Source organism: Rana temporaria, chromosome 3 (genome assembly GCF_905171775.1).
Source record: "Rana temporaria chromosome 3, aRanTem1.1, whole genome shotgun sequence".
Classification (NCBI taxonomy): Eukaryota; Metazoa; Chordata; class Amphibia; order Anura; family Ranidae; genus Rana; species Rana temporaria.
In genome coordinates, this window is record NC_053491.1 from 398,325,164 (window position 1) to 398,351,507 (window position 26,344).

At 45.4% G+C, this 26,344-nt stretch overlaps 1 protein-coding gene across 12 annotated transcripts in view; it reads left to right on the forward strand.

The window, feature by feature from the left end:
- The first annotated feature begins 1,662 nt into the window (after positions 1 to 1,662).
- AAK1 (AP2 associated kinase 1) overlaps positions 1,663 to 26,344 on the forward strand; it is a 182,138-nt gene continuing 157,456 nt past the window's right edge. For 8 of the 12 annotated variants that reach the window (XM_040345887.1, XM_040345888.1, XM_040345891.1 and 5 more), the window contains exon 1: positions 1,664 to 2,350. In XM_040345887.1, coding sequence (XP_040201821.1) covers positions 2,200 to 2,350 — 151 coding nt within the window. In that variant the 5' untranslated portion in view covers positions 1,664 to 2,199. Of the gene's footprint in view, positions 2,351 to 26,344 lie in introns of all 12 variants that reach the window. The other 4 variants (XM_040345885.1, XM_040345893.1, XM_040345892.1 and 1 more) reach the window with 2 other exon arrangements.

The following is a 26,344-nucleotide window of genomic DNA, read 5'->3' on the forward strand; positions in this document are numbered from 1 at the left end:
AGCTGTGAAGGGGCCCCAGTGACTTACTGGGTCCCCAAGTCCTATGAGGAAGATCCCAAGCAAGTTGTGCTGTTCGGTGGGGAGTCAGTCTGAGGAGAACCCGGAGGCAGGCGATCCAACAGGGCCTGGACAATCCATCGGGGATCGAGGTGACCGGACATTGGGAGTTTGTCTTTTGGCAACCTGTCAGTCGGTGACCTGCAAACTAAAAGCTACCTGAGGGAGATTCAGGCGCCATCATTATTGAGAAGGATTCGCTTCAACTAAACTGTGTTCTAGAGCAAGGGCCTGTGGCAGAGGTTCCACTCCTATTTCTATTTCAGCCAAGTCTGTGGCAGAGACTTGTTCCCTTCTCAAGGTTCCGAGTGATACCCTGGCTGCCAGGTCTGTGTGAGAGGCCTGTCCAGGTACACTATACCCACTCCGGCTGGAGTGGCGTCGAGGGGTTAAAGTCCCATTGGAAGCAGGATTGTTTCCGCCATCCATAGGCCTGAATCTGCAAATTCTCCTTTCACCAACCTTTCTCTATCTACATCAAGTTAACTGTTTGCCGTGTTGGGCAAGAATAAAAGCAGAGAAAACGACACCCTGCTGTTTGGACATTCCGTCATTTCTCTCATCATCATCATCATCATCATCACCCCTAGACACATCACAGAGGTAACACGCCATCCCTATCTAACCAGCGGCTCCTGCCGGGGTATCGCTACATCTAAATGATGCCATAGGGCATAGGCTTCCTTCACAGTCATTTAGCTGCATAAATCTGTTTGTAGACATGCTTGGCCAGTCCATAACCTTTAACCTCCGCTTTTTTTTTAGCAAGGCAGTGGTCTTGGAGGTGTTTGGGGTCATTATCATGTTGGAATACTGCCCTGCAGCCCAGTCCCTGAAGGGAGGGGATCATGTTCTGCTTCAGTCTTCAGTCTGAGCAGCCTCTGTGTCCCAATGGACATGAATGGGACTGCCTGCATGGGGATGCACACAACACCTGTGTGGGTAAATATGCCCATGTAGGTGGCATGGATCTAATTGCCCTGTGTGAATGAGGCTGTACATCAAGTGTTTGTGATGATTCAGGCCTTCAGTAGAAACCATCCGACGTGTTTTTTAGACAATGAGGACGTGCAACAACCGGCCTGTGAACATGTGCAATGCATGTGGTTGCAGCGTGCTCGTTCAGCAAAACTGGGTTAAAAAAGGCGGTGAGATGGCACCACATCCCCTCCTGTCAATCTCCTCTGAAGAGGGATCTGAATGTGAATCGCTCATCAGAGGAGCGGTGGGTTTTTAGACGCAGGAATCACATATGGTCACATTTAAAAAATGTCCCATCATTACAGTATGAGGTCCTGCCTATCCATCCAATTCCAATGACAATGTGTATAAAGAATGTGACATGGTACATGACCAGCAGAGATAGGACTGATCGGCCAGATGTGGTGCTAACAGATGGGAGAGGTCGGTGATCACACACACACACACACTATGTAGGTCATGTCCAGGGCTCAGGTGATCGCACACAGTCAGCGCTCCAGAATGACAGGCAGATGGCTCATCCAGGAGCCGGGCCCTCTGGGGATTGTAGTTCTCGCCCTCGCACGGCTCATAGAGCGGCGCTGTGTACAGACTACATCCCCCAGCATGCAGTTCGGCCCGGCCAACCCGGGATGAATGGCAGTAGTGTGATCAGTGCGCCCTCCTCCCAGCCGTGCACAACGATCATTCCTGGTGGTGACAACGCCGGAGCTCCGTACAGAACCGCACATCGCCGGGGCCCTCCCCCCACCGGGTGACACATTGTCATATCCACCGATCTGCAGCTGGAGGCACCGGGAGGAGGAGGAGGCCGGATTGGTGGAAATCGAAGTCATTTCCTGTGAAGGTTCATTTCCTGGTTAGGACCTCACAGAGATCATCATCAGCTGTACTGTCCCCGGGATCAGCATCCTCTATGGGGCTCCCCGCCGCCCGGTAATGTCACCCTTCCTCCCAGGATCCGTGCCCGGACCCAATCACACCCCAATGATGACCGGCCGATCCCGGGCTCTGTAAGGCTGTCACCCGACATCACCCTCCCTCCTATACATCGCCTGCGGCACCCATCCCGGATTGTTTATTAATAGAGGCCGGGGGCAGGAGGAGGAGGAGAAAGGGGCCTGTATGATATAAGGCATCGGACGTGTAGGGGCCCCAGACATGAAGAAGTTCTTCGACTCCCGCAGGGAGCTCGGCGGATCGGGCTCCGGGGTTGGTGGAGGATCTGTCAGTGGGCTGGGCACCGGATACATCGGACGGGTCTTCACCATCGGGAGGCACCAGGTCACCGTGGACGAGGTCCTGGCCGAAGGTAGTCATCCCTCATCCTGCTTATATGTGTATATATATATATATATATATATATATATATATATATATATATATATATATATATATATATATATATATATATATATATATATATATACTGTACACACCCATATACACCCCCTATATTCCAATCATATATGTGCATATATATTATATACTGTACACCCCATATATAGCAGTCCTATAGATCTGTATACCTCATATATACAAGATCTGTATATTTACTGTACACCCCATATATATACCAGGCCTATAGATCTGTATACCTCATATATGCCAGACTTTTAGATCTATATAGACTGGTCCTATATATACTGTACACCCCATAGCAGTCCTATAGATCTGTATACCTCCTATATGCCAGACTTATAGATCTGTATACACTGGTCCTATATATACTGTACACCCCATATATAGTAGACCTACAGAGCTGTATACCCCATATATACTAGATCTGTATATATACTGTACACCCCATATATACCAGGCCTATAGATCTGTATACACTGGTCCTATATATACTGTACACCCCATATATAGTAGACCTACAGAGCTGTATACCCCATATATACTAGATCTGTATATATACTGTACACCCCATATATACCAGGCCTATAGATCTGTATACACTGGTCCTATATATACTGTACACACCATAGATAGCAGACCTACAGAGCTGTATACCCCATATATACTAGATCTGTATATATACTGTACACCCCATATATACCAGGCCTATAGATCTGTACAGCCTTTATATGCCTACACCCGATTTATACCTATAGATCTGTATATACTGTACCCACCATATATACCATACCTATAGATCTGTGCACCCCAAATTTACCTACACCCCATAGATACCTATAGATCTGTGTATACCAGTCCTATTTATACTGTACACTCCATATATATGTATAGATCTGTACACAAACGACCTATAGAGCTGTACATCCCATATATGCCTGCAGATTTGTATATACCAATCCTTCGTCTGTATACCCTTTATACACTAGACCTATAGATCTGTATATACAGACCTCTAGGCCCCATATATACCTAAAGAGCTGTGTATACCAGTCCTGTTTATACTGTACACTATATATTTTTTTATATATATATATATATACATATATAATGTCTGTATACAAAAGACCTATAGATCTTTAGGCCCCATATATACCTATAGAGCTGTGTATACCAGTCCTGTTTATACTATGTGTGTGTGTGTGTGTGTGTATATGTATGTATGTGTATATATATATATATATATATATATAAAGAGAAAAGACCTATAGATCTTTAGGCCCCATATATACCCATAGATCCCTATACCAATCCTATAGGGCTTTAAACTTGATATATACAGTACTTGTAGACCTATACACCACATACTGTATACCAATATATCGGTACACCTGACATATATTGGTCCTATAGACATATACGCCCTTCACATAATTGTCTTCTAGATCTGTACACCCGATATATAACAGACCTCTGGATCTGTACATCCTATATACTGGTCTTATAAATCCCTACATCTGATATATACTTCTAGATCCTATATATTCCAGTCCTTTATATCTCTTCACCCCATATATACTGGTCCTATAGATCTGTACACTGATATACACTGATCAACTATACTTTGACAATTGACAAGCTAAAGTGATTATCTCATTACAATGGCATCAGAAAGCCAGTGAGGTAGATTAGGCAGCATGTAAACATGTTGGCCCTGAAGTTGATGTGTTGAAAACATATAAAATGGTAAGTGCAGCTTGTTGTGTATGGGGCTACCCATCCGCTCACCCGTGTCCACAGGCAAAAGTGCCTACAATGGGCACGTGAGCGTCAGAACTGGACCATGGAGCAATGGAAGAAGATGGCCTTGTCTGATGAGTCATGTGGATGGTCGGGAGTGTCACTTACCTGGGGAGGAGATGGCACCAGGATGCAGTATGGGAAGAAGGCAACCTAACCAAGGCAGTGGGATGCTTTATGCAATGTTCTGCTGGGAAGCCTTGGGTTATGTGGTTGTTGCCTTGACACGTACCACCTACCTACACATTGTTACTGACCAAGTTCACCCCTTTATGGAAATGGGATTCCCCGATGGCGGTGGCTTCTTTCAGCAGGATAATGTGCCCTTTCCACACTGCAAACATGGTTCAAGAATTGTTTGAGGAAAACAACAACAAATTCAAGGTGTTGATTTGGCCTCCAAAATCTCCAGATCTCCATCCAATCTAGCTGATTGGTGTGTAATGGTTCCTTAGATCTGTACACCCAATATATGCTGGTCCTATAGATCTGTAAACTTGATACATGCCGGTCCTATAGACCTCTACATCCGATATATATGCCAATCCAAAAGATCTGTATGCCGATGTACAGCATTCTATTCCTATGGATCTGTACACACTATATATATGCTGGTCCTATGGAGGGGCCACTTCAAGGTTGAGACAGGGACATCTTATGTCGCATCATAAAACATGGATAGAATAAGAAAAACCTACATGCATTCTTCATGCCACCACTAATCTTTCTTCCCCTCCCTCTTGCGTGCTGTCTTGCTCTACCCTTCTTTCTTGTGTGCTCTCCCTCTCACATGCTTTCCTGTATTCTTCTTTTGTGAACTCTCTCTATCTCTCTGCTCTTATTTTTTTGTGCACACCTCCATGTTTATGCTTTTTTTTTTTTTTTTTTTTTCTTGTCGTCTTTTTGCATTTTCACACTCTCTCTGCTCTTCCTCTTCTCTCTCTGGGTCCTTCCCTCTGCTCTTCTCTCTGGGTCCTTCCCTCTGCTCTTCCTCTTCTCTCTGGGTCCTTCCCTCTGCTCTTCCTCTTCTCTCTGGGTCCTTCCCTCTGCTCTTCCTCTTCTCTCTGGGTCCTTCCCTCTGCTCTTCCTCTTCTCTCTGGGTCCTTCCCTCTGCTCTTCCTCTTCTCTCTGGGTCCTTCCCTCTGCTCTTCCTCTTCTCTCTGGGTCCTTCCCTCTGCTCTTCCTCTTCTCTCTGGGTCCTTCCCTCTGCTCTTCCTCTTCTCTCTGGGTCCTTCCCTCTGCTCTTCCTCTTCTCTCTGGGTCCTTCCCTCTGCTCTTCCTCTTCTCTTTGGGTTCCTCCCTCTGCTCTTCCTCTTCTCTCTGGGTCCTTTCCTCTTCTCTCTGGGTCCTTCCCTCTGCTCTTCCTCTTCTCTCTGGGTCCTTCCCTCTGCTCTTCCTCTTCTCTGGGTCCTTCCCTCTGCTCTTCCTCTTCTCTTTGGGTTCCTCCCTCTGCTCTTCCTCTTCTCTCTGGGTCCTTTCCTCTTCTCTCTGGGTCCTTCCCTCTGCTCTTCCTCTTCTCTCTGGGTCCTTCCCTCTGCTCTTCCTCTCTGGGTCCTTCCTCTCTTCTCTCTGGGTCCTTCCCTCTGCTCTTCCTCTTCTCTCTGGGTCCTTTCCTCTTCTCTCTGGGTCCTTTCCTCTTCTCTCTGGGTCCTTTCCTCTTCTCTCTGGGTCCTTTCCTCTTCTCTCTGGGTCCTTTCCTCTTCTCTCTGGGTCCTTTCCTCTTCTCTCTGGGTCCTTTCCTCTTCTCTCTGGGTCCTTCCCTCTGCTCTTCCTCTTCTCTCTCTGGGTCCTTCCCTCTGCTCTTCCTCTTCTCTCTCTGGGTCCTTCCCTCTGCTCTTCCTCTTCTCTCTCTGGGTCCTTCCCTCTGCTCTTCCTCTTCTCTCTCTGGGTCCTTCCCTCTGCTCTTCTTCTCTTCTCTCTGGGTCCTTCCCTCTGCTCTTCTTCTCTTCTCTCTGGGTCCTTCCCTCTGCTCTTCTTCTCTTCTCTCTGGGTCCTTCCCTCTGCTCTTCTTCTCTTCTCTCTGGGTCCTTCCCTCTGCTCTTCTTCTCTTCTCTCTGGGTCCTTCCCTCTGCTCTTCTTCTCTTCTCTCTGGGTCCTTCCCTCTGCTCTTCCTCTTCTCTCTGGGTCCTTCCCTCTGCTCTTCCTCTTCTCTCTGGGTCCTTCCCTCTGCTCTTCCTCTTCTCTCTGGGTCCTTCCCTCTGCTCTTCCTCTTCTCTCTGGGTCCTTCCCTCTGCTCTTCCTCTTCTCTCTGGGTCCTTCCCTCTGCTCTTCCTCTTCTCTTTGGGTTCCTCCCTCTGCTCTTCCTCTTCTCTCTGGGTCCTTCCCTCTGCTCTTCCTCTCTGGGTCCTTCCTCTCTTCTCTCTGGGTCCTTCTCTCTGGGTCCTTTCCTCTTCTCTCTGGGTCCTTTCCTCTTCTCTCTGGGTCCTTTCCTCTTCTCTCTGGGTCCTTTCCTCTTCTCTCTGGGTCCTTTCCTCTTCTCTCTGGGTCCTTTCCTCTTCTCTCTGGGTCCTTTCCTCTTCTCTCTGGGTCCTTTCCTCTGCTCTTCCTCTTCTCTCTCTGGGTCCTTCCCTCTGCTCTTCCTCTTCTCTCTCTGGGTCCTTCCCTCTGCTCTTCCTCTTCTCTCTCTGGGTCCTTCCCTCTGCTCTTCTTCTCTTCTCTCTGGGTCCTTCCCTCTGCTCTTCTTCTCTTCTCTCTGGGTCCTTCCCTCTGCTCTTCTTCTCTTCTCTCTGGGTCCTTCCCTCTGCTCTTCTTCTCTTCTCTCTGGGTCCTTCCCTCTGCTCTTCCTCTTCTCTCTGGGTCCTTTCCTCTTCTCTCTGGGTCCTTCCCTCTGCTCTTCCTCTTCTTTTTGGGTCCTTCCCTCTGCTCTTCCTCTTCTTCTCTCTCCGAGTCCTTCCCTCCTGCTCTTCCTCTTCTTCTCCCCCCGGGTCCTTCCCTCCTGATCTTCCTCTTCTTCTTCTCTCTCCGGGTCCTTCCCTCCTGATCTTCCTCTTCTTCTTCTCTCTCCGGGTCCTTCCCTTCTGCTCTTCCTCTTCTTCTCTCTCCGGGTCCTTCCCTCCTGCTCTTCCTCTTCTTCTCTCTCCGGGTCCTTCCCTCCTGCTCTTCCTCTTCTTCTCTCTCCGGGTCCTTCCCTCCTGCTCTTCCTCTTCTTCTCTCTCCGGGTCCTTCCCTCCTGCTCTTCCTCTTCTTCTCTCTCCGGGTCCTTCCCTCTTGATCTTCCTCTTCTTCTCTCTCCGGGTCCTTCCCTCCTGCTCCTTTCTCTTCTCTCTCCGGCTCCTTCCCTCCTGCTCCTTTCTCTTCTCTCTTCGGGTCCTTCCCTCCTGCTCCTTTCTCTTCTCTCTTCGGGTCCTTCCCTCCTGCTCTTCCTCTTCTTCTCTCTCCGGGTCCTTCCCTCCTGCTCTTCCTCTTCTTCTCTCTCCGGGTCCTTCCCTCCTGCTCTTCCTCTTCTTCTCTCTCCGGGTCCTTCCCTCCTGCTCTTCCTCTTCTTCTCTCTCCGGGTCCTTCCCTCCTGCTCTTCCTCTTCTTCTCTCTCCGGGTCCTTCCCTCCTGCTCTTCCTCTTCTTCTCTCTCCGGGTCCTTCCCTCCTGCTCTTCCTCTTCTTCTCTCTCCGGGTCCTACCCTCCTGCTCTTCCTCTTCTTCTCTCTCCGGGTCCTTCCCTCCTGATCTTCCTCTTCTTCTCTCTCCGGGTCCTTCCCTCCTGCTCCTTTCTCTTCTCTCTCCGGCTCCTTTCTCTTCTCTCTCCGGCTCCTTCCCTCCTGCTCCTTTCTCTTCTCTCTTTGGGTCCTTCCCTCCTGCTCATTTCTCTTCTCTCTTCGGGTCCTTCCCTCCTGCTCTGCTCTTCCTCTTCTTCTCTCTTCGGGTCCTTCCCTCCTGCTCTTCTTCTCTCTTCGGGTCCTTCCCTCCTGCTCTTCTTCTCTCTCCGGGTCCTTCCCTCCTGCTCTTCCTCTTCTTCTCTCTCCGGGTCCTTCCCTCCTGCTCTTCCTCTTCTTCTCTCTCCGGGTCCTTCCCTCCTGCTCTTCTCTCTTTCCTCTTATGCCATCTTGGTACCTTCTGAAAATAGCTGCCTTGAAGTGTACTCGGGTCTCTTGCATTAACTTATGTGTCCGGCCTGGTTACATATCCTAGTCCTTCCTACAAGTTGTTATGCTGTTGTCCATTGAGAAGTAGTATTTCATTTCTCTAAATTTAAATCTGTGATAAATAATTAATGTGCCTACTCTATGGTTTTCTAACTAATGTATCATTTATGCTTGGCAATATCCATATATCAGTGAACATGTCAACAAGGCATGTACTGTAGGACAGACTGATGAGTTCCTAACTGTGAATTATGCGATGCCTTGTTGTAAAAGATGGGCCGCTAGATCTCAACATTTTGGTAGGTTAAGCCCCCGGAGTGACTTTGCTCAGCAAAACATTATTGTGAAGAGGTGAAAAGTATAGTAATGCATATTCATCAATCACATTTCATTTGTTAATATCAGACATTTTAAATCTGATTTAATTTTACTGTGGTTAGAATAGCAAAACGCGTATTCCAATAGGTTGCCATAAAGTTCCAGGTTTGTAAGGTCATCACTGAACATTGCTTTAAGAATTAGAGGATTTGCTTGGATTACAGCAATTTTTTGTTGGTGTGCTGGCCAGCGTATAAGCGAGATGCACCCTCCATGTGTTCTGGTGTGACTTTTGTCTCTTGGACCCAAACATTCAAGTTGTCACTGTAACAGGAATAAAGGGAAAATATTCCAACGGAGACACCCCCATTGTGTCTGTAAGCGAGGAAGAAAAATCTCCACAATGGGACAGACAGCAAAAAAAGAAATACAGTAAAACCTTGGTTTGAGAGCGTTTTGCAAGACAAGCAAAATGTTTTAATAAATTTTGCCTTGATATACAAGCGATGTCTTGATATAAGAGTAGCGTCATGTCACAACTGAGTATAAAAAAGGAGAGGAGCCTCTAAGTGTAGCAATATGGTTACATTTAATGAAGGTACAACATTTAGCAACTTATTGCTACTAGGGTTGTCCCGATACCATTTTTTTAGGACCGAGTACAAGTACCGATACTTTTTTTCATGTACTCGCCAATACCGATACTTTTTTTTAAATGTCCCCCCACATTTGCAGCCATGTCCCCCCACATTTGCAGCCATGTCCCCCCACATTTGCAGCCATGTCCCCCACATATATCCAGCCATGTACCCCATACCTAGATGATGCAGCTGCCGCGTTAATCAGCATGCGGTGAACATTACAGGCAGCTTTCGTTAAAATAGCTGTGTTACCCGCCGCGCCGTGTATAGACACTCCCCCTTGCTCAGGATTGGACAGATCACCCGTCCAATCTCGAGCAAGGGGGAGTGTCTCGGCGCGGCGGGGAACACAGCTATTCAAACGAAAGCTGCCTGTAATGTTCCCCGCATGCTGATTAACGCGACAGCGGCGGCGGCTTTGCGGTATGCGGTTGCGGCAGGGGGGGGGGTTTGGGGGACACAAGTATTCGGCCAGGCATCGGGGGCATTTGCGGAAGTACAAGTACTCCCGCAAATACTCGGTATCGGTCCCGATACTGATACTGGTATCGGTATCAGGACAACCCTAATTGCTACACTTGCCTCACTTGTATACCCTGTAAAAAAAAGCTTTGATATACAAGTGCTTTGGATTACAAGCATGTTTCTGGAACAAATTATGCTCGCAAACCAAGGTTTTACTGTAATAAGAAATATGATTTCACTTTACTTTTTATTTGTATTTTTGTCTGACCCCTAATGTAGCTATTTTATTGGGCCAGGTATTCCGCGAGACATAAGTTTGAAGCCGGCGAAGTGTTTATAGTAAGTATTTACTGGAGTCTTAAGACAATACCCATCACTCCTCTTAGTCAGAGTTTCATTACTTCTACGTGGATTGTGCCGGCAAAACTCCACCACAAAGTGGTCAGAACAGAGTATTTATATCACGCCGCATAGTATCAAACCGTTACTAAAATAGCTTTAATGTTAAAGTCGATGAGGCATTTCATGCTGCCATATAAAAAGAATGGAGTTCTTTGAGGAAGAATTTTTATGGTCCAGCTGTAGGATTAGGGCCGCTTCACACTTTTTGTGTTTTCAGAATGCACGCTTTTTTTTCTCTGGCTCCTCTTGCATACATTTTTTTGCATGCATCTTCTAAGGAGATAGGGCACCACTCGAATGAAAATGTATATGACACATTTTTTTTCTGTAACTACTTTTCATGGAATTCCATTCCTCTCTGTGGTGTGTTTTTTGTCAAAATCTAGAAGTTATGTTGCTTGCATGACTGGGTGGAATTCTTATGTGAAGGGGGCCATTGAATGTAATGGCAAAGGTCTCATGATGCTTTTCACATATATTAAGCGTCACCAAAAATAAATGTATGAGCTACATCGTTGCAGAGTCTGGTTGAAAAAAAGGCAAAAACTCCATCTATTTCAACCATATTTTTTTTTTTTATACAATCCTGTATCCACAGTTGACCCAGAGAAAGGCAAAAAATAAATAAAGCATGATCCAATTTGCTCCAGCAGGGGAATAAATGCCTTCCTGATCCCCCAAGAGGCAATTGGATATTCCCTGGATGAACATTGCCTATAAATATTAGTATCCAGTTATAGCATGTGTATCAAGGAAAGAATCTTTCTTAAAACAATCTACTGAGGTGGCCTAACCACCTTTTTGAAGGGAGTCCATTGCATATTTTGACCCCTTTCACACTGGGTCGTTTTGCAGGCGCTATTGCGTTCAAAATAGCACCTGCAAACCGACCTGAACAGCTGCTGCTGTGTCTCCTCGTTGTCTCCCCTCGGGGCTTTCACACTGGAGCGGTGCGCTAGCAGGACGGTAAAAAAAAGTCTGGCTAGCCGCATCTTTGGAGCGGTGTGTATACCGCTCTTGCCCATTGAAATCATCAATGGGACACCATGGATATACCATCTCTGCAGAGGCGCTTTGCGGTGTTTTTTTAACCCTTTCTCGGCTCTAAGCGGGGGTAAAATTGCCCCGCTAGCGGGCGAATAGCGCTGCAAAATTGGCAGTAAAACGCCGCTAAAAATAGCAGAGCTTTACCACCGCCCCCGCCTCATTGTGAAAGGGGCCTTACACAGCTTTTACTGTAAAGAAACTTTTTCCGTATTTGGAGATTTTTTTCCTCTCTTCCCCTAGACGTAAAGACTAATGTTTTGTACGCACGCTCGGGATTTCCGACAGGAAAAAATCAGTCAGGAATTCCGACGGAGGGAAAAAAGAGAGCCAGTTCTTCTTTTTTTTTTTGCCGGCGTTTTTTGGCAGTTTTCCCGTCAGAAAAACTGCGAGGGAGCAAATACACACGGTCGGGATTCCCGGCCAAAAGCTATCATCGCTGTTTTTCCTCGGAAATCCCAGCCGTGTGTACGAGGCATAACCCTTATCCTATGTCATGACCTTAAATTGAATAACTCATCGCCAAATTCACTATATGGACCACTTATGTATTTATGCATATTGATCAATTTTTTTTTTTCGGAATGTAACCTGATAAAACAGGCCATGTATGTTTTATTTCAGTAGTGCATTTAGCTGTTTGGAGTTTGAATTGGTATAATAAATAAGGCTTTACTTTTGCATATGTCAGGCTTCATATGTTCTTCAAAAGGCACACAAAGGGGTGCTTGGTTGACAGAAGTAGATAATTCTTAGCCACTTTAAGGGGGCAGATGGTTGCCAGTGGGAATGCTTGGCTTCCTCAATGCCATTGCTCGATAGAAAGGCTTAGACTCCAGTTGTGGTCTCTCTGACTTCTAAGGGCCTAATTGTGACCCCCCCAGAGCCAGGGAGAACTGACATTCCTCCTCAAGTTGCAGGTTACTGGGCATAGTGGGTGTAGTGCAAGGTGGAAAGATCGGGTGCCAGTCACTTTTTGTAAAAATGAACAAAGTTTTATTTCTCTTAACTGGAAAACAGTGGGGAGAGAGGGTTTAGGGCACAGGACACCCCTAGGCAAATGCAATAAAGGCAAACTCTGAAGACAAAATTAGAACTAGGCAGACAGCAATACAGAACGAGGGCCGTTAAGGTGACTGCAGCAATCTGTGTCTGGTAGCAACCGCTGTCTCCTATGGCAACAACTTCTCTCACAGTATCCCACTGTAGATCCTTGAGTTCGGCTCACTGTCTTTCACTAGACTTTTTGGACTCTCAGGTACATGCTGGATTCCCGAGCTTTACCCACAACTGACCGCTGTACTTTATCTTCAAGCTTTACTCACAGCTACCCTCTGCCTTCCTGGATGAGTCTCCACTGAAGCTTTCCTACTACTTCACTGTCCCCATCTGCTCTGGTACTCCTTCAGAACTACATCCCTTCCAAACTTGCTCCGGTAACAGAAGTGATCGTCCCTTTGTGGCAACTGCTTCTCCTTTATTTTCGACATGATCAGGCTCCCCTCAGGCCGTGCCTCTAACACATGCGTTTCCTCCCCAAGCTTCAGGCTTAACCTTGGCTGCTCCTCCTTTGTGGAACCCTGAATTGCTGGATAGGCCTTAAAGGGGTTGTAAAGGTTTGTTTTTTTCTAAATAGGTTCCTTTTAAGCTAGTGCATTGTTGGTTCACTTAGCTTTTCCTTCAATTTCCCTTCTAAACCAGGGGTGCCCAACCAGGGGGCCACATGTGGCCCGCCGAGCCCTCTGATGTGGCCCACGGCCTCCTGCTCTGGGATGGCTGGTTGGCAAGTCCAGATAGCAGGTTGCCCACCTGCCATCTCAGAACATCAGTGTTGTGAATGAAGCCGGCAGTAGAGGAAGCAAGTGGCTTTTCAGAAAGTGCACCAAACCTGCAGGATATAATAAACGTCTATGGCAAAGTGGGAAAACCACAGCAACACTGCGCCGCACCCACGGTGTGGGTAGACTGCAGACATTTAGTGTAAAAGCAGTCTTAGGCCCCTTTCACACAAACAGTCCGACCCAATCGGACCCTCCATTCACCTCTATGGAGCGGCAGCTGTAAACAGACGTTTGTCCGTTTACACCCGCCTACCTCCAATCCTATCTGCTAAAAAACAGAAGTGGATCCATCTTCTTCTATTTGATTGGATCAGAGGGCCCATAGCGTAGATTGGGCCGTGCCTGTGTCTGCTTTGCATATGCAGACTGGACACAGACCTGTCATCTGCCCACTCTGCTCATTGTGGCCCGTGACTGTTTACCAAGTCACTTAAGTGGCCCTCGGCCTTCAAAAGATTGGGCAACCCTGATCCAAACCGTTCTGGCTGGGGGTTAGTCAGCCAGAACAGCTTATTGAGGAGGAACATGTAGTGAGAAATGCAGACAAAGAAAGAAAACATTTAGAAGGGAAATCGAAGGAAAAGGTAAGTGAACCAACAATGCACTAGCTTAAAGGAAACTATTTAGAAAATATAAAACAAACCTTTACAACCCCTTTAAGTGGACCTAGCAGCCAGCATGCCTCCTGGATAGGCCTTAGGCTTCACGCCTAGTAGCCAGGAGCTTCTCAACACACACCCACCCAGGCCTCCAGCCTCAGGCGGGAAGAAATACAAGCCATACACAGTGGTCAAAGAAACTCCTGCTGATTGGCTGAGACAACCTAGTTACCCATAGCTTGAATTAATGATAATCAATCATTCTAATGCCAACAGAAGAGAGACTACCCCAAACTCAGACTTCGGACAGGAATCGGTGGCTCAACCTACCAATTAGCTAGGCTAGTTACCACCTAGCACAACTAGATTCATTAGCAGCCCTGTTTAGGACCAGGGTGCTTCACAGTATTTAGTCTTACTCAGTATGGCCACTATAATACCTATTGATGCCTATGAATGTTGTTAATTGGAAACCGTATCAGTTTTAGTTTAGAATTTTTTTATTTTTTACACCTCATTCTGCCTACTTTCCAAAGAGCTAGGCACAAGAGCATTTTTGTAACTGAATGTATTACCTGCCTTGTTCTTCCATATGTTCTGGAGGTATACTCTTTGCAAAGCTTTTGCTCGTTGCCATGGAAATCCAAAGTATTTAAGCCTGCAATCAACACAGAATACAACAGTTGTGTAAAAAAAAAATAATAATTACAATTTCAGTGTTGCTTAGTTTGCCTACTTCTATGAAATCTGAACTTCCCAGTTGCAGAATATGAGATTGCATGCTGGTAGTCATTTTAGAGTGCTCCTGTTGGGTACATGTTGGAAGCCCAGTTTGTACCAGTTACAGAAGTGTGTTCTTAGACCCCATGCACACAGGGCATTTGCCCAGCTTTTCTATACACCTTTCCTCCTGGCAGCAGAAAAAAAACATAAACATAAAAAACGTGGAAACACGTCTAGGTGCGTCAAGCGCTTAGGTGTTCGTTTCAGTGGCTACAATAATTTATTCTGCCTAATGAAACAAATTATTAACAGTCAAGTGCTTGACATACCTAGCGGTAACGCGTTTTTTTTGCCAAAACGCCATCTGCTGTTTCTGGATGCGCTGGCATTGGGTTTTATTTTCCTACCCATAAATGCCCCTATCTCTAAACGCCTATGTGTGCATGACCATGTAGGAGCGTTAAGGGGCAGAACAAAAACGTTTAACTGTCTCTTATACCATTAAAAGTGTTTTGGTAAATCTGTTCACTAAGTGCAAAAATACCTGTTGATGATGCTAGAAATTCAGGCCTGGTTCACACCTATGTAGGTTGCAGTTCATGCATATTGCAGGTGCATTTTAGAGTGCACTTTTTTTGATCCATTGAAGTCTATGGAAATAAACACAACCCGCTGGTCTCTGGCCCTTTCCATAAAATGCACTGATGTGAACATGACCCATAGGAGACAATGTTAAATGGACTGTAGTGTGTTACTGAAAAAATGAAAAACTCACTAAACAAATGCATGGGTGTGCACCAAGCCTTGATTGTGATTATTTCCTGGGTTATTTCAAGGCATACTCCCATCTCTTATCCTGTACTACAGACCAATGTTGTGGAGATGTAGAGAGGGGAAGTAGTTCAGCAAAAGACCAATGGCAGGGCTGACACCATTTCTTGTGATTTTTAAGTCTAGAAGTCCACAGTCTGTGTTGTCAGCCTTAAACAGAAAATTAAAGGGGTTGTAAAGCTAAACTTCTATTTATTTATTTTTTTCTCCTAAATAGCTTCCTTTACCTTAGTGCAGTCCTCCTTCACTTACCTCATCCTTCCATTTTGCTTTTAAATGTCCTTATTTCTTCTGAGAAATCCTTACTTCCTGTTCTTCTGTCTGTAACTCCACACAGTAATGCGAGGCTTTCTCCCTGGTGTGGAGTGTCGTGCCTCCTTGAAATTCAGGATGCTCTCAACGTTGAAGATAGAGAAAGGAGCTGTGCGTTAGTGGGAGTGTTCTGACTCTCCTGTAGTTCAAGGGAGGGGGCAAGCACGGCACTCCACACCAGGAAGAAAGCCTCGCATTACGGTGGTGAGTTACAGACAGAAGAACAGGAAGTGAGGATTTCTCAGAAGAAATAAGGACATTTAAAAGCAAAATGGAAGGATGAGGTAAGTGAAGGAGGACTGCACTAAGGTAAAGGAAGCTATTTAGGAGAAAAAAAATTGTACCTTTACAACCCCTTTTAAGGGCTGAGTGCATTTCTGTCAGATCAATGGGTAATTTGCTGTACTTGTAAGGTCTTTAAAGTGGAGGTTCACCCAAAATATAAATTTTTAACATTAGATTGAGGCTAATTTTAGTAAGCAGAATCGGGTTTTCTTTTTAAAATGAATGCAGTACTTACTGTTTTAGAGATCGATGTTCTCCCGCCGCTTCCGGGTATGGGCTGCGGGACTGGGCGTTCCTATTTGATTGACAGCCTTCCGACGGTCGCATACAGCGCGTAACGAGTTCCCGAAAGTAGCCGAATGTCGGTGCGCAGGCGCCGTATAGAGCCGCACCGACGTTCGGCTTCTTTCGGCAACTGGTGACGCGCTGTATGCGACCGTCGGAAGGCTGTCAATCAAATAGGGATGCCCAGTCCCCAAGATCATACCAGGAAGTGGCGGGAGAACATCGATCTCTAAAATGGTAAGTACTGCATTAATTTTAAAAAGAACACCCGATTCTGCTTACTAAAATTAGCCTCAATCTAATGTTAAATATTTTTTTTTTGGGTGAACTCCCGCTTTAAGGGTATAAAACATTGATAAACTGTGCATGTATTGCAAAGATACACTGCATTCTTTATTGAACATATCTATATCTCCTTCCAGGGGAGTGAATACAGGGATGCGTTGGTACCCCCTTACCTATTCCCAGAAAGAGCTAAAGGCAAAAAAATAAATAAAAACTGCGCACACACCAAATGTAAAAATCCTTAAAAAAAAAAATGCCTACTTACTTTAAAATTAACTTTAGAAGTGTTCCCAGCAGTAAATCCCAGTGTCAATCGTGGTGTATACATGTACATCGTGTCGCCCACCAATCTGTACACACTGCACTTACAGTAAAAGATAGACCCTGGCTCTGGTGAGTTAAGCCTAGTACACACTATCAGATTTTCGAACGACCGTTTGTCCATTGTTATGTTGCATGTTCTTTATGTCGAAAGTGAAAAGGTTACTTTCATACAAAAATTTTCATGACAGAATTCAACTTCAGAAGTGGTGTAATGTGTTGAATAGTTTGTGTCCTTTCGTTTCTGAGCATGCGTAGTCTTGTTCTTAGGATTTTTTCGGACGAAAACCGCACTAATTAAATGAAAAATCGTATGTTGACTTCACGTACGTCAAAATTTTTATATTCTGCACATTCGGCTTTAGTTGGACGAAAAATCGGAATCCGCTTCCAAAGGCACCATACTAATAATCTGAAAATCGGCAGATCATTTGTCGGGTGAAATTTTACTTGTGATTTTTGTATCGTGTGTATGGGCCTTTAGTTACCGCTGGGGATCCTGGACGACGCCGTGTATTTCTGGAGGTATTGCTGCACCCTAAAATCTAACATTTAGCAGTAGAAGTGCAACGTGCGCAGCCACCTCAAATTTCATTATTATTGACTTCATTGGTGTTCAGCTTTGGGGCTTTAGGCAGTCTTTGTCATGTTCAGGTGAACTGTGGACGATTTGAACAGACGTTTTTCGAGTTCTGTTTACAGGCTACGATGGAAAAATAACCTTGTGCAGCAGGCCTCTGAAAGACAAGTGACATCATCTAGGATGTAGAGGTATGCTGGCAAGAGAAGAGTATGAAAAGCTGTCGGCAGTAAACATATCGGAGGTGTGGATGGAATATTTAACCACTTTAGCCCCGGGCCTGTTTTTCAGAGTCGGTGTTTACGAGACAAAACCATTTTTTTTGCTAGAAAATTACTTAAAACCCCCAAACATTATATTTTTTTTCTAACACCCTAGAGAATAAAATGGCAGTCATTGCAATACTTTTTGTCACACCGTATTTGCGCAGCGGTCTTACAAGCGCACTTTTTTTTGGAAAAAATTCAGTTTTTTAAATTAAAAAATAAGACAACAATAAATTTGGCCCAATTTTTTTTATATATTGTGAAAGATAATGTTACGCCGAGTAAAATGATACCCAACATGTCACGCTTAAAAATTGCGCCCGCTCGTGGCATGGCGTCAAACTTTTACCCTTAAAAATCTTGATAGGCGACGTTTAAAAAATTCTACAGGTTGCATTTTTTGAGTTACAGAGTAGGCCTAAGGCTAGAATTATTGCTCTCGCTCTAACGATCGCGGCGATACCTCACTTGTGTGGTTTGAATACCGTTTTCATATGCGGGCGCTACTCGCGTATACGTTCGCTTCTACGCGCGAGCTCGTCGGGACGGGGCGCTTTAAAAAAATTTTTTTTGGGGGTTTTCGCATTTATTTTTATTTTACAATTTTTAACACTGAAAAAAAAAAAAAAAAAAATTATCACTTTTATTCCTATTACAAGGAATGTAAACATCCCTTGTAATAGAAAAAAGCATGACAGGTCCTCTTAAATATGAGATCTGGGGTCAAAAAGACCTCAGATCTCATATTTAGGCTTAAATGCAAAAAAAAAAAGAAAAAATTTGGAAATGTCATTTTTTCAAATGACAAAAAAAAAAAATGTTTCTTTAAGAGGCTGGGCGGGACTGACGTTTTGACGTCACTTCCGCCCAGCAGAGCTATGGGGACGGGCGAAGGAGATTTTTCCTTCAGTCTCGTCCCCGCTCAGCTAGCGAACGGTCGCGATCCCCCTCTCCCGCCACCGATAACGGCGATCTCGCGGCGAATCCGCCGCGGAGACCGCCATTATCGTTTACACGGCCGCCCACAGAAGAGATGAATATCTCGATTGTCGCAGCAGCTGCTGCCGTTACTGAGATATTCATCTTTAAAGTGAGGACGTATAACGACGGTGGGCGGTCGGCAAGTAGTTAAAGAACTTTCATGTCTTGTAGAAGTATAAAAAAAAAAAAAAGCTTCAGGAAAAACACACATAGAATGACGTTTATTCGTGTAACAGTGACTAATCAGTCCGACCAAACTAAAACGGCTATGTGTGTCATTTCTTTCAAGCATTTAGTCTTTTGAAATGCCAGTAACTGGTAGGTGGGCCCGTTAACAGCAGTGCATTGCAGTTACGTGTGGTAAAATGTGTTACTGCAGAGCACATATTATTGTGCGGTATGTTGCAGTGCTTATTTTTCTTTTTTTTTGCAAATATAATTTTTATTAAAGTTCAAGAAAGGGCAAGGCCACTGTGTTACAACAATAACATTCAAACGGATGAGGTCGAAGCCTCATGTCCACATATCCCATTGAGTGTGGGAGCAAACCAAGGTTATCATTAAAACATATGTTGGGGATCCCCCAAATGAGATTCTCAGACCCCTCGTTGGTTTACTTCCGCTCAGGCTGTAGGAACATGCATATATGTGGTAAGCAAAGGAGTAGGGCTACCCTTTCTTATTTTCCATTTTTCTTAAACGACAGATACTTAGAAAAGTAAAGGGGGTAAGTAGAATAAAGGTATCTAGAAAAAAGAAGGGGACATGGGGTAAAAAGGGGGGTAAGAGCGGGTTGGGGATTGGTGGAAAGGAATTGGGGGGGGGGGGGGGGGGAGTCGCAGCTATGGGTCTGGTCAGCAGGATCGTTTCAGCACTTAGCGCTCTGTGGAGGTTCATGTCCCAAAAAGGGCTTTCCCCCTCACCTGAGAGTATGAATATATTCCAGAGGCTCCGTGTTTTCGTTAAAGCCTCATGTCTGTTGTGCACTGTCAGAATCGGGTCCTCCATCTTTTTTTATATCTTCTACCTTCCACAGTTGTCGGCAGGTAGTGTTGTTTCCAGTGTAAGGGGATGCAGGACTTGGCAACGTTTAGCAGGTGGCGTAGTATGGGTTTATTATAGATTCTAGCGGGGATGGTCGATGCATGCAATAGAGAAAAATGCAGGGTCGTAGTGCTTATTTTCAATTGTGATTGTTGAACGCTCTAGTGTAGTAGTTAACCAGTTGCATCACAACACGCATGTGCTGCGGTGGATCATAATTTTTTTTTTTTACGTTTTTGTCTGTATTGTGGTGTGTGTAGTTGGCCCTTTCAAAGTGAAATGTCTGCCTTAATGCAGCGTGACACATCTCTAAGATGTGAATAGGTCCTAATCGGTATCCTGAATAATTACCTTTTGTCTTGAATTCCTTCTGAAAAAGGTAGTGGCATCATTCTGGCATGTTGGTACCTAGGCACTCCTGTTCTGTAATCTAACAGCTTTATAACTGTGGTGTGGGATTATATAAGGCACTGTGGCCACTGAGTAATAGTTGCATGAGAATTGGCGTGAAACTTGGACATGCAGCTACTGTGCTGCTCGCCATTATGCTGAGGGCTTGCTGGAGAGAAACCAGTAGAACCGGTGGTGCAAGGATCTTCTGCTTCATTAACGTCTTCTGTGGATCTGTACTTTCTCAACCTCTATATTGTTCCATACCTGACCAGTCATCAGATCATCAATCGGCAGGGGCCAGCTTGATGCAGAGGCACCATGCAGAGCACTATGTAGCCAGTAATCCAGAAAAGGACAACAGAGAGCATATAAACAATACACTTTGTATTTTTTTTTTTATTTATATAAAAAAAAACAAAAAAAAACGCAAAGTTAGCCCAATTTTTTTAATATTGTGAAAGAAAATGTAATACCGTGAGAATTGCGATCTTTGTTCTAAGCAAAAAAAATGTGATTCTCATTTTAGCTAGAATCGTGCAGCTCTACTACAAGTGCACTTGGAAGTGCAGTCGCTGTTAGGCTCCAATCACATCTAGGCGGACGAAATCGCGGCGTTTTGTCGCCGCAAATCGCGGTACAAATAGCGGTGTTTTGTACTGCGATTTGCGGCGACAAAACGCCGGTATTGTCCGCCTAGATGTGCCCCAGATTGACCCCCTCTATGGAGATGCTTCCCATCTCCTAGCCGAACGCCGAAAGACGCCTGAAAAAAAGGTCCAGGACCTTTTTTCAGGCGTCAGGCGTGGAGATGTGAACCATCTCCATAGAGGGAAATGTGTTTCCAGCCCTCTGGCGGCAGCGGCGTAGCGCTACAGGCGTAAAAACGCCTAGATGTGAATGGGGGCTAAGGCCCCATTCACACCTGAGCGTTTTGTAGCTTGAAGCCTAAGGCTGCATTCACATCTAGACGGACGAAATCGCGGCGTTTTGTCGCCGCAAATCGCGGTAAAAATAGCGGCGTTTTGTACCGCGATTTGCGGCGACAAAACGCGGGTATTGTCCGCCTAGATGTGCCCCAAGATGACCCCCTCTATGGAGATGATTGCCATCTCCTAGCCGAACGCTCGAAGACGCCTGAAAAAAAGGTCCGGGACCTTTTTTTCACGCCGCAGGCGACAGGCGTCCGGCGTTCGGCGTGGAGATGTGAACCATCTCCATAGAGGGACATGTATTTCCAGCCCTCTGGCGGCAGAGGCGTAGCGCTACAGGCGTAAAAACGCCTAGATGTGAATGGGGTCTGAAGCTACAAAACGCTGGAGGGGAAAAAAATCGATTATTCTCTTTGGAGATGATTCACACCTCCGCTCCAAAACGCCTGAAGCCCGAGGCTCCAACGCCTGAAGCCAGAGGCTCCAAAACGCCTGAAGCTCAAACAGATTTGGGCGTATTTCTGCTTTCTACATTGGTGACCTTTTGACCTGTACAAAATCGCGGCAAAACGCTGCAAAAATCGTGGTAAATTTGCGCGGCTTTCTGCCTGAAAACGATATGCTCGGGTGTGAATGGGGCCTAAATCTGAGGGGTAGATCTGAAATGAGAGGAAGCTCTGCTGATTTTATTATCCAATCATGTGCAAGCTAAAATGCTGTTTATTTTCCTTGCATGTCCCCCTCGGATCTTCAGCGAATGCACTTTTAAGTGCCCCCAATGTGTCTTTTCTTCTCCACAGACAGAAGATTCAGATCTGATCATTTTATTATTGAATTTTGGAGAAATAAGTGGCACAGTGTTCAGTATGACTTCCCCTTTCTCTCTTCACAGTTTGGTGTTGTCAGATCTCACTATTGTCACATTCATGACTTATTCCTTTGCCCTTCGCTTTCTTTTTTTCTAGCACGGGTCCTTTGTAGGCACTTCAAAAAATATTGGCAGTTGTGATTTAAGAACTATGTTTTTTACTCTGTTTCACCTAATTTGTGAATTTGATCATTCCTTATTAACTGTAGCCAATCAGATCCATAGATTGTGCATATCAGTACAGAGTTAGAGCCGGTTCACACTTAAACGGCACGACTTCGGGGGCGACTCCGCAAGGCGTCCTGAAGACGACTTCAGAGGCGACCTGCAAAATGACCTCTGTATAGAAGTCAATGCAGGTCGCTCCGAGCCGCCCCCGAAGTCGTGCAAGAACCTTTTTCTAAGTCAGAGCTACTTGCGTCGCTCCTATTAGAACGGTTCTATTGCATAGAATGAGACGCGACTCGTCGCCCCAGTGTGAACCGGCTCTAACTACTCTACATAACTCTACAGGACACTGTGACCTGTCCACTTGTGATTGTGGAATGCTGCATATGAGGGGCTGAGACATCACTTAGTTGTGAGGAACTGGTGTTGCTTTTCGTTCATAGGAAACGGAGTCTGCATTCTCACCAGAATTTATTTTAGAAAGGGGAAAAAGAAAAATTGGCTGCAGTCATATTAGATGAAGAAAAATAATCTTTGTCGCAAAATGCTCAGACCCCGCCTACCATCCATGATTTAAATGATGACCTGTTTTTAAAACTTAGACATTTTTACCAACATAAATTGATTTTATTATAGGTATGTTTCAGAAGCTCAGACTAATGCTAATCTGTGGCTAAAAAGCTGTCCTGGCACATGACGTTACACCCAACAGAAGTATTTGGCCCCTTTCACGCATGCGGATCGATAAATGTTTCCTTATAATTTATTTCTAGACACATGTTTAACAACAATTTTTCCCCTATATTTAATTTAAGACTAATAAATAAGTTCAACCGTATTAAGGATGAAACCTGTTGCTGCAGCCTCTTGCCCCCCTCCCGTGACAGCTAGCAGGCACCTTCCATGGGCGTGGCAGATGTCACTGTTTGCAAATAACCCACCTGCGTGGGGTTCTGCCCCGCCTGGTCGCATCTTTCATTCAGAGTTCTGTGAATAGGAAAACTACAAGTGCTGACAGCCTTTGCGGCTGTCGGCTTGTAGAACTCCATGAACTACAATGGCGCTATTGAGCTTCAGCCTGGGTTCACACCGCTAGGGTGTCGCACAGGAATTGCAGCACATTCCTAGTCAAATTACATGCAGTTTTTCTGGGGTGAGATTTAAAGGGGTTGTACACCTTCGTGTTTTTTCACCTTAATGCATCCTATGCATTAAGGTGAAAAAACACCTTGCAGTTACTGCCCCCCCAAGCCCCCGTTTTACTTAACTGAGCCCCGAATCTCTGTGGGCGCAATCCCGCGTTGCCTTCCTCCAGCTCTTATCAGCTCTTAATTGGATGATTGATAGCGCAATCATCATACACATGGCGGCAATGGCTGCCGAGTGTATCACACAGGAGCGCGCCCGCAAGGTAACCCCCTCGGAAGAGGGCTTCCCAAAGGGGGTTAGCTCTTGTGGGGAGGAGCCGCGAGGGCTGCCCTGGGACCCCAGAAGAGGATGATTGGGGCCACTCTGTGCAAAACGAACTGCACAGTGGAGGTAAGTATGACATGTTTGTTTAAAAAAAACCCAAAAAACTTTAGTATACATTTGAGCCATGGATTTTTTTGGCTCAGTCAGATGGCACCGCATTCGTACCAAACTGGTGCAGAACCCCCCCCCCCCCCCCCCCCCGGTGCATAAGGCGCGACACCAGTTTTCCGAAAGTAGCCGAACTGCTAAGTCGGCTCTATACGGTGCTATACGGCGCCTGCCGTGTAGAGCTGACTGCGCAGGCGCCGTATAGAGCCGGCTACTTTCGGAAAAATGGTGATGCGCCGGAGGGAAGTTTTTCACAAGGCGTCAATCATCTAGCCTCTGCATAGGAATGCCTACTCCCGCGGGAGTGAGAACCCGGAAGCCGGGTGGAAAATAACAATAAGACGGTGTGTACAGCAAAAAAAAAAACGGCATAGTGTAAATGTTGGAATTATGATGAATGGAATGTTAAATACATGTTTTTAGGGTGAACCTCCGCTTTAAGTTCAATTCTCTTAGCTATAAGCATAGCAGTTTGCAATCACCGCGGTTTTAGCAGTGGTTGGCAATAAAGTCTGAAAATACCAATGTTTATGGTGAATAGCACATGTATTATGGCCTAGTAAATTGAGCCTGTGTGCCTTTTTATTTAATAAGATAAAGAGACAAGTGCATCATGCCCCATCGACCAGTCAGGAATCTTTTCTCGGTTTGCCAATGCTAAACTGTAGAAAGATGAGCCCTGATTCATTTCTATTGATTACTGCTCACCAATCATTTTTTCACTGTCGTTTTTCTAGGGAGAACTTTGGTCTTGTTGAACTCAATCTAATTATTGCATTTGTTTTTATTACAGTGGTAGAATAAAATACATGCAAATTTTGTCCCTACAATCTTGGCACACTACGTGTGTGCTTTTCCCTTCTGATACTGCATACTAGGAGCATCCCCAGTGTTGTTTTTATGGGATCGTTTTCCCTATAATTTACTTGTTATGCCGTATTCCACAATGCATTAGTTTTTTGAGGTGGCCATCTTGAACAAAAAGCAGTGCTTAGCTTCCTCGTGTCAGAGCTGCCTCCTGGGTGACTGCTGGAGGAAATATTAAGCAGCAGCTGAAGAGGTTCAGAAAGCACAGACTCCCAGAATAAATGTAACCGAAGCATGGCAATGCTTGCACTGCAGGTCCAGCTTTCTCTCATGCAAGAACCGTGATCATTACTAGTGATATCCTCTTAGACTATCTAGTGATATCGTCTTAAGCCTCGTACACACGACCAGTCCATCCGATGAGAACGATCTGAAGGACCAATGTCATCGGTTAACCGATGAAGCTGACTGATGGTCCGTCGCGCCTACACACCATCGGTTAAAAAAACGATCGTGTCAGAACGCGGTGACGTAAAACACGACGACGTGCTGATAAAAAAACGAAGTTCAATGCTTCCAAGCATGTGTCTACTTGATTTTGAACTGATGGACGTGCCTACTAATGATCGGTTTTGACCTATCGGTTAGGAATCCATCGGTTAAATTTAAAGCAAGTTGGCTTTTTTTAACCGATGGTTAAATAACCTATGGGGCCCACACACGATCGGTTTTGACCGATGAAAACAGTCCATCAGACCGTTGTCCTCTGGTTAACCTATCGTGTGTATGAGGCCTTAGACTATCAGTCAGAGGCAAAGGAGCCTTGGGTCCTCTTCACATGTGATAGACTTTGTTTTGATCAGCAGAGGAATCTGTCCGCTGATCAGAGCAGAGTGGACAGATGGTCCCGCTCTGCGGGAGGACAGTGGAGTCCATTTACACCCGACTGCCCTCCGATCCATATAGACAGAAGATGACAAATCCCCTTTCGTTTTTATTGGATTGAAGGTAAACGGACACAAGTCCGTCAACACCCGTTGGTCCATAGGGGTGAATAGACCGTTCGATCAGGTCCGCCTGAAAGCTGATGGGGACCTGATTGTAACGGTCATGTAAAAGGGGCCTTGAATTACCTCACGCTGCAGATAGACTGTTTTTACACTCTGTGCACAAAAAGCGCACTACTTTTTTTTTTTACGGGGAACTCTGGACAAATGGTTGTCTTTTTTTTTTTTTTTCAGGGCACGGTTTGTCATTTTTAAATGTCCCTTTAAAATGTTTACTGTTTGGGTTTATGTCCTCCCTAATAGAAACAGATTATTTTTATTGCCTTGCAATGCAGTTATATGTAGACATTTTGGAAACCATGTATAATATTCCTTTCAAACGCGTTTTTGGAGAAGGCAAGACAAAAGCTGGTGTTTGAATGTATGAGTGACTTGTATAGCGCTACACATGCGAACTAAATCGCCTCTAGGCGCTTTTTGCAGCCAGTGTCTGCTTGGCTGGTGCGGTCGTTTTACCCCGTAGGATCTTGACACGCTTGGGACACGCATATATACATATATATGAGCAACTGTCAGCTGGAAACTGGAACCATAAGCCAAAGTATATGTACCAGCGCACCAAGGATCTTCCAAAATAAAGTCCAAGGCCCGGATTCATGTACAGCGGCGCATCTTTAGACCGGCGTAGCGCATCTCATATGCGCTGCGCCGACGTAAATCGGTGAGGCAAGATTTGTATTCACAAAACACTCGCTCCCAAACTTGCGCCGGCGTAACGTAAATTGGCCGGCGTAAGCCCGCCTAATTCAAAGTAGGAAGGTAGTGGGCGTGATCTATTATAATAAAGCGTGACCCCATGTAAATGAAGGCCCAGCCCCATTCACGTACGACTTGCGTAAACAACGTAAAATACGACAGCTGTTCCCTGGTCCATACCCCAACATGACTTACCCCTGCTTTAGGTGGAATAACTTTACGCCGGACGTACGCCTTACGTGAACGGTGTAGATTACTGCGACGGGCGTAAGTACGTTCGTGAATCGGCGTATCATGCTCATTTACATATTTGACGCGTAAATCGATTGAAGTGCCCC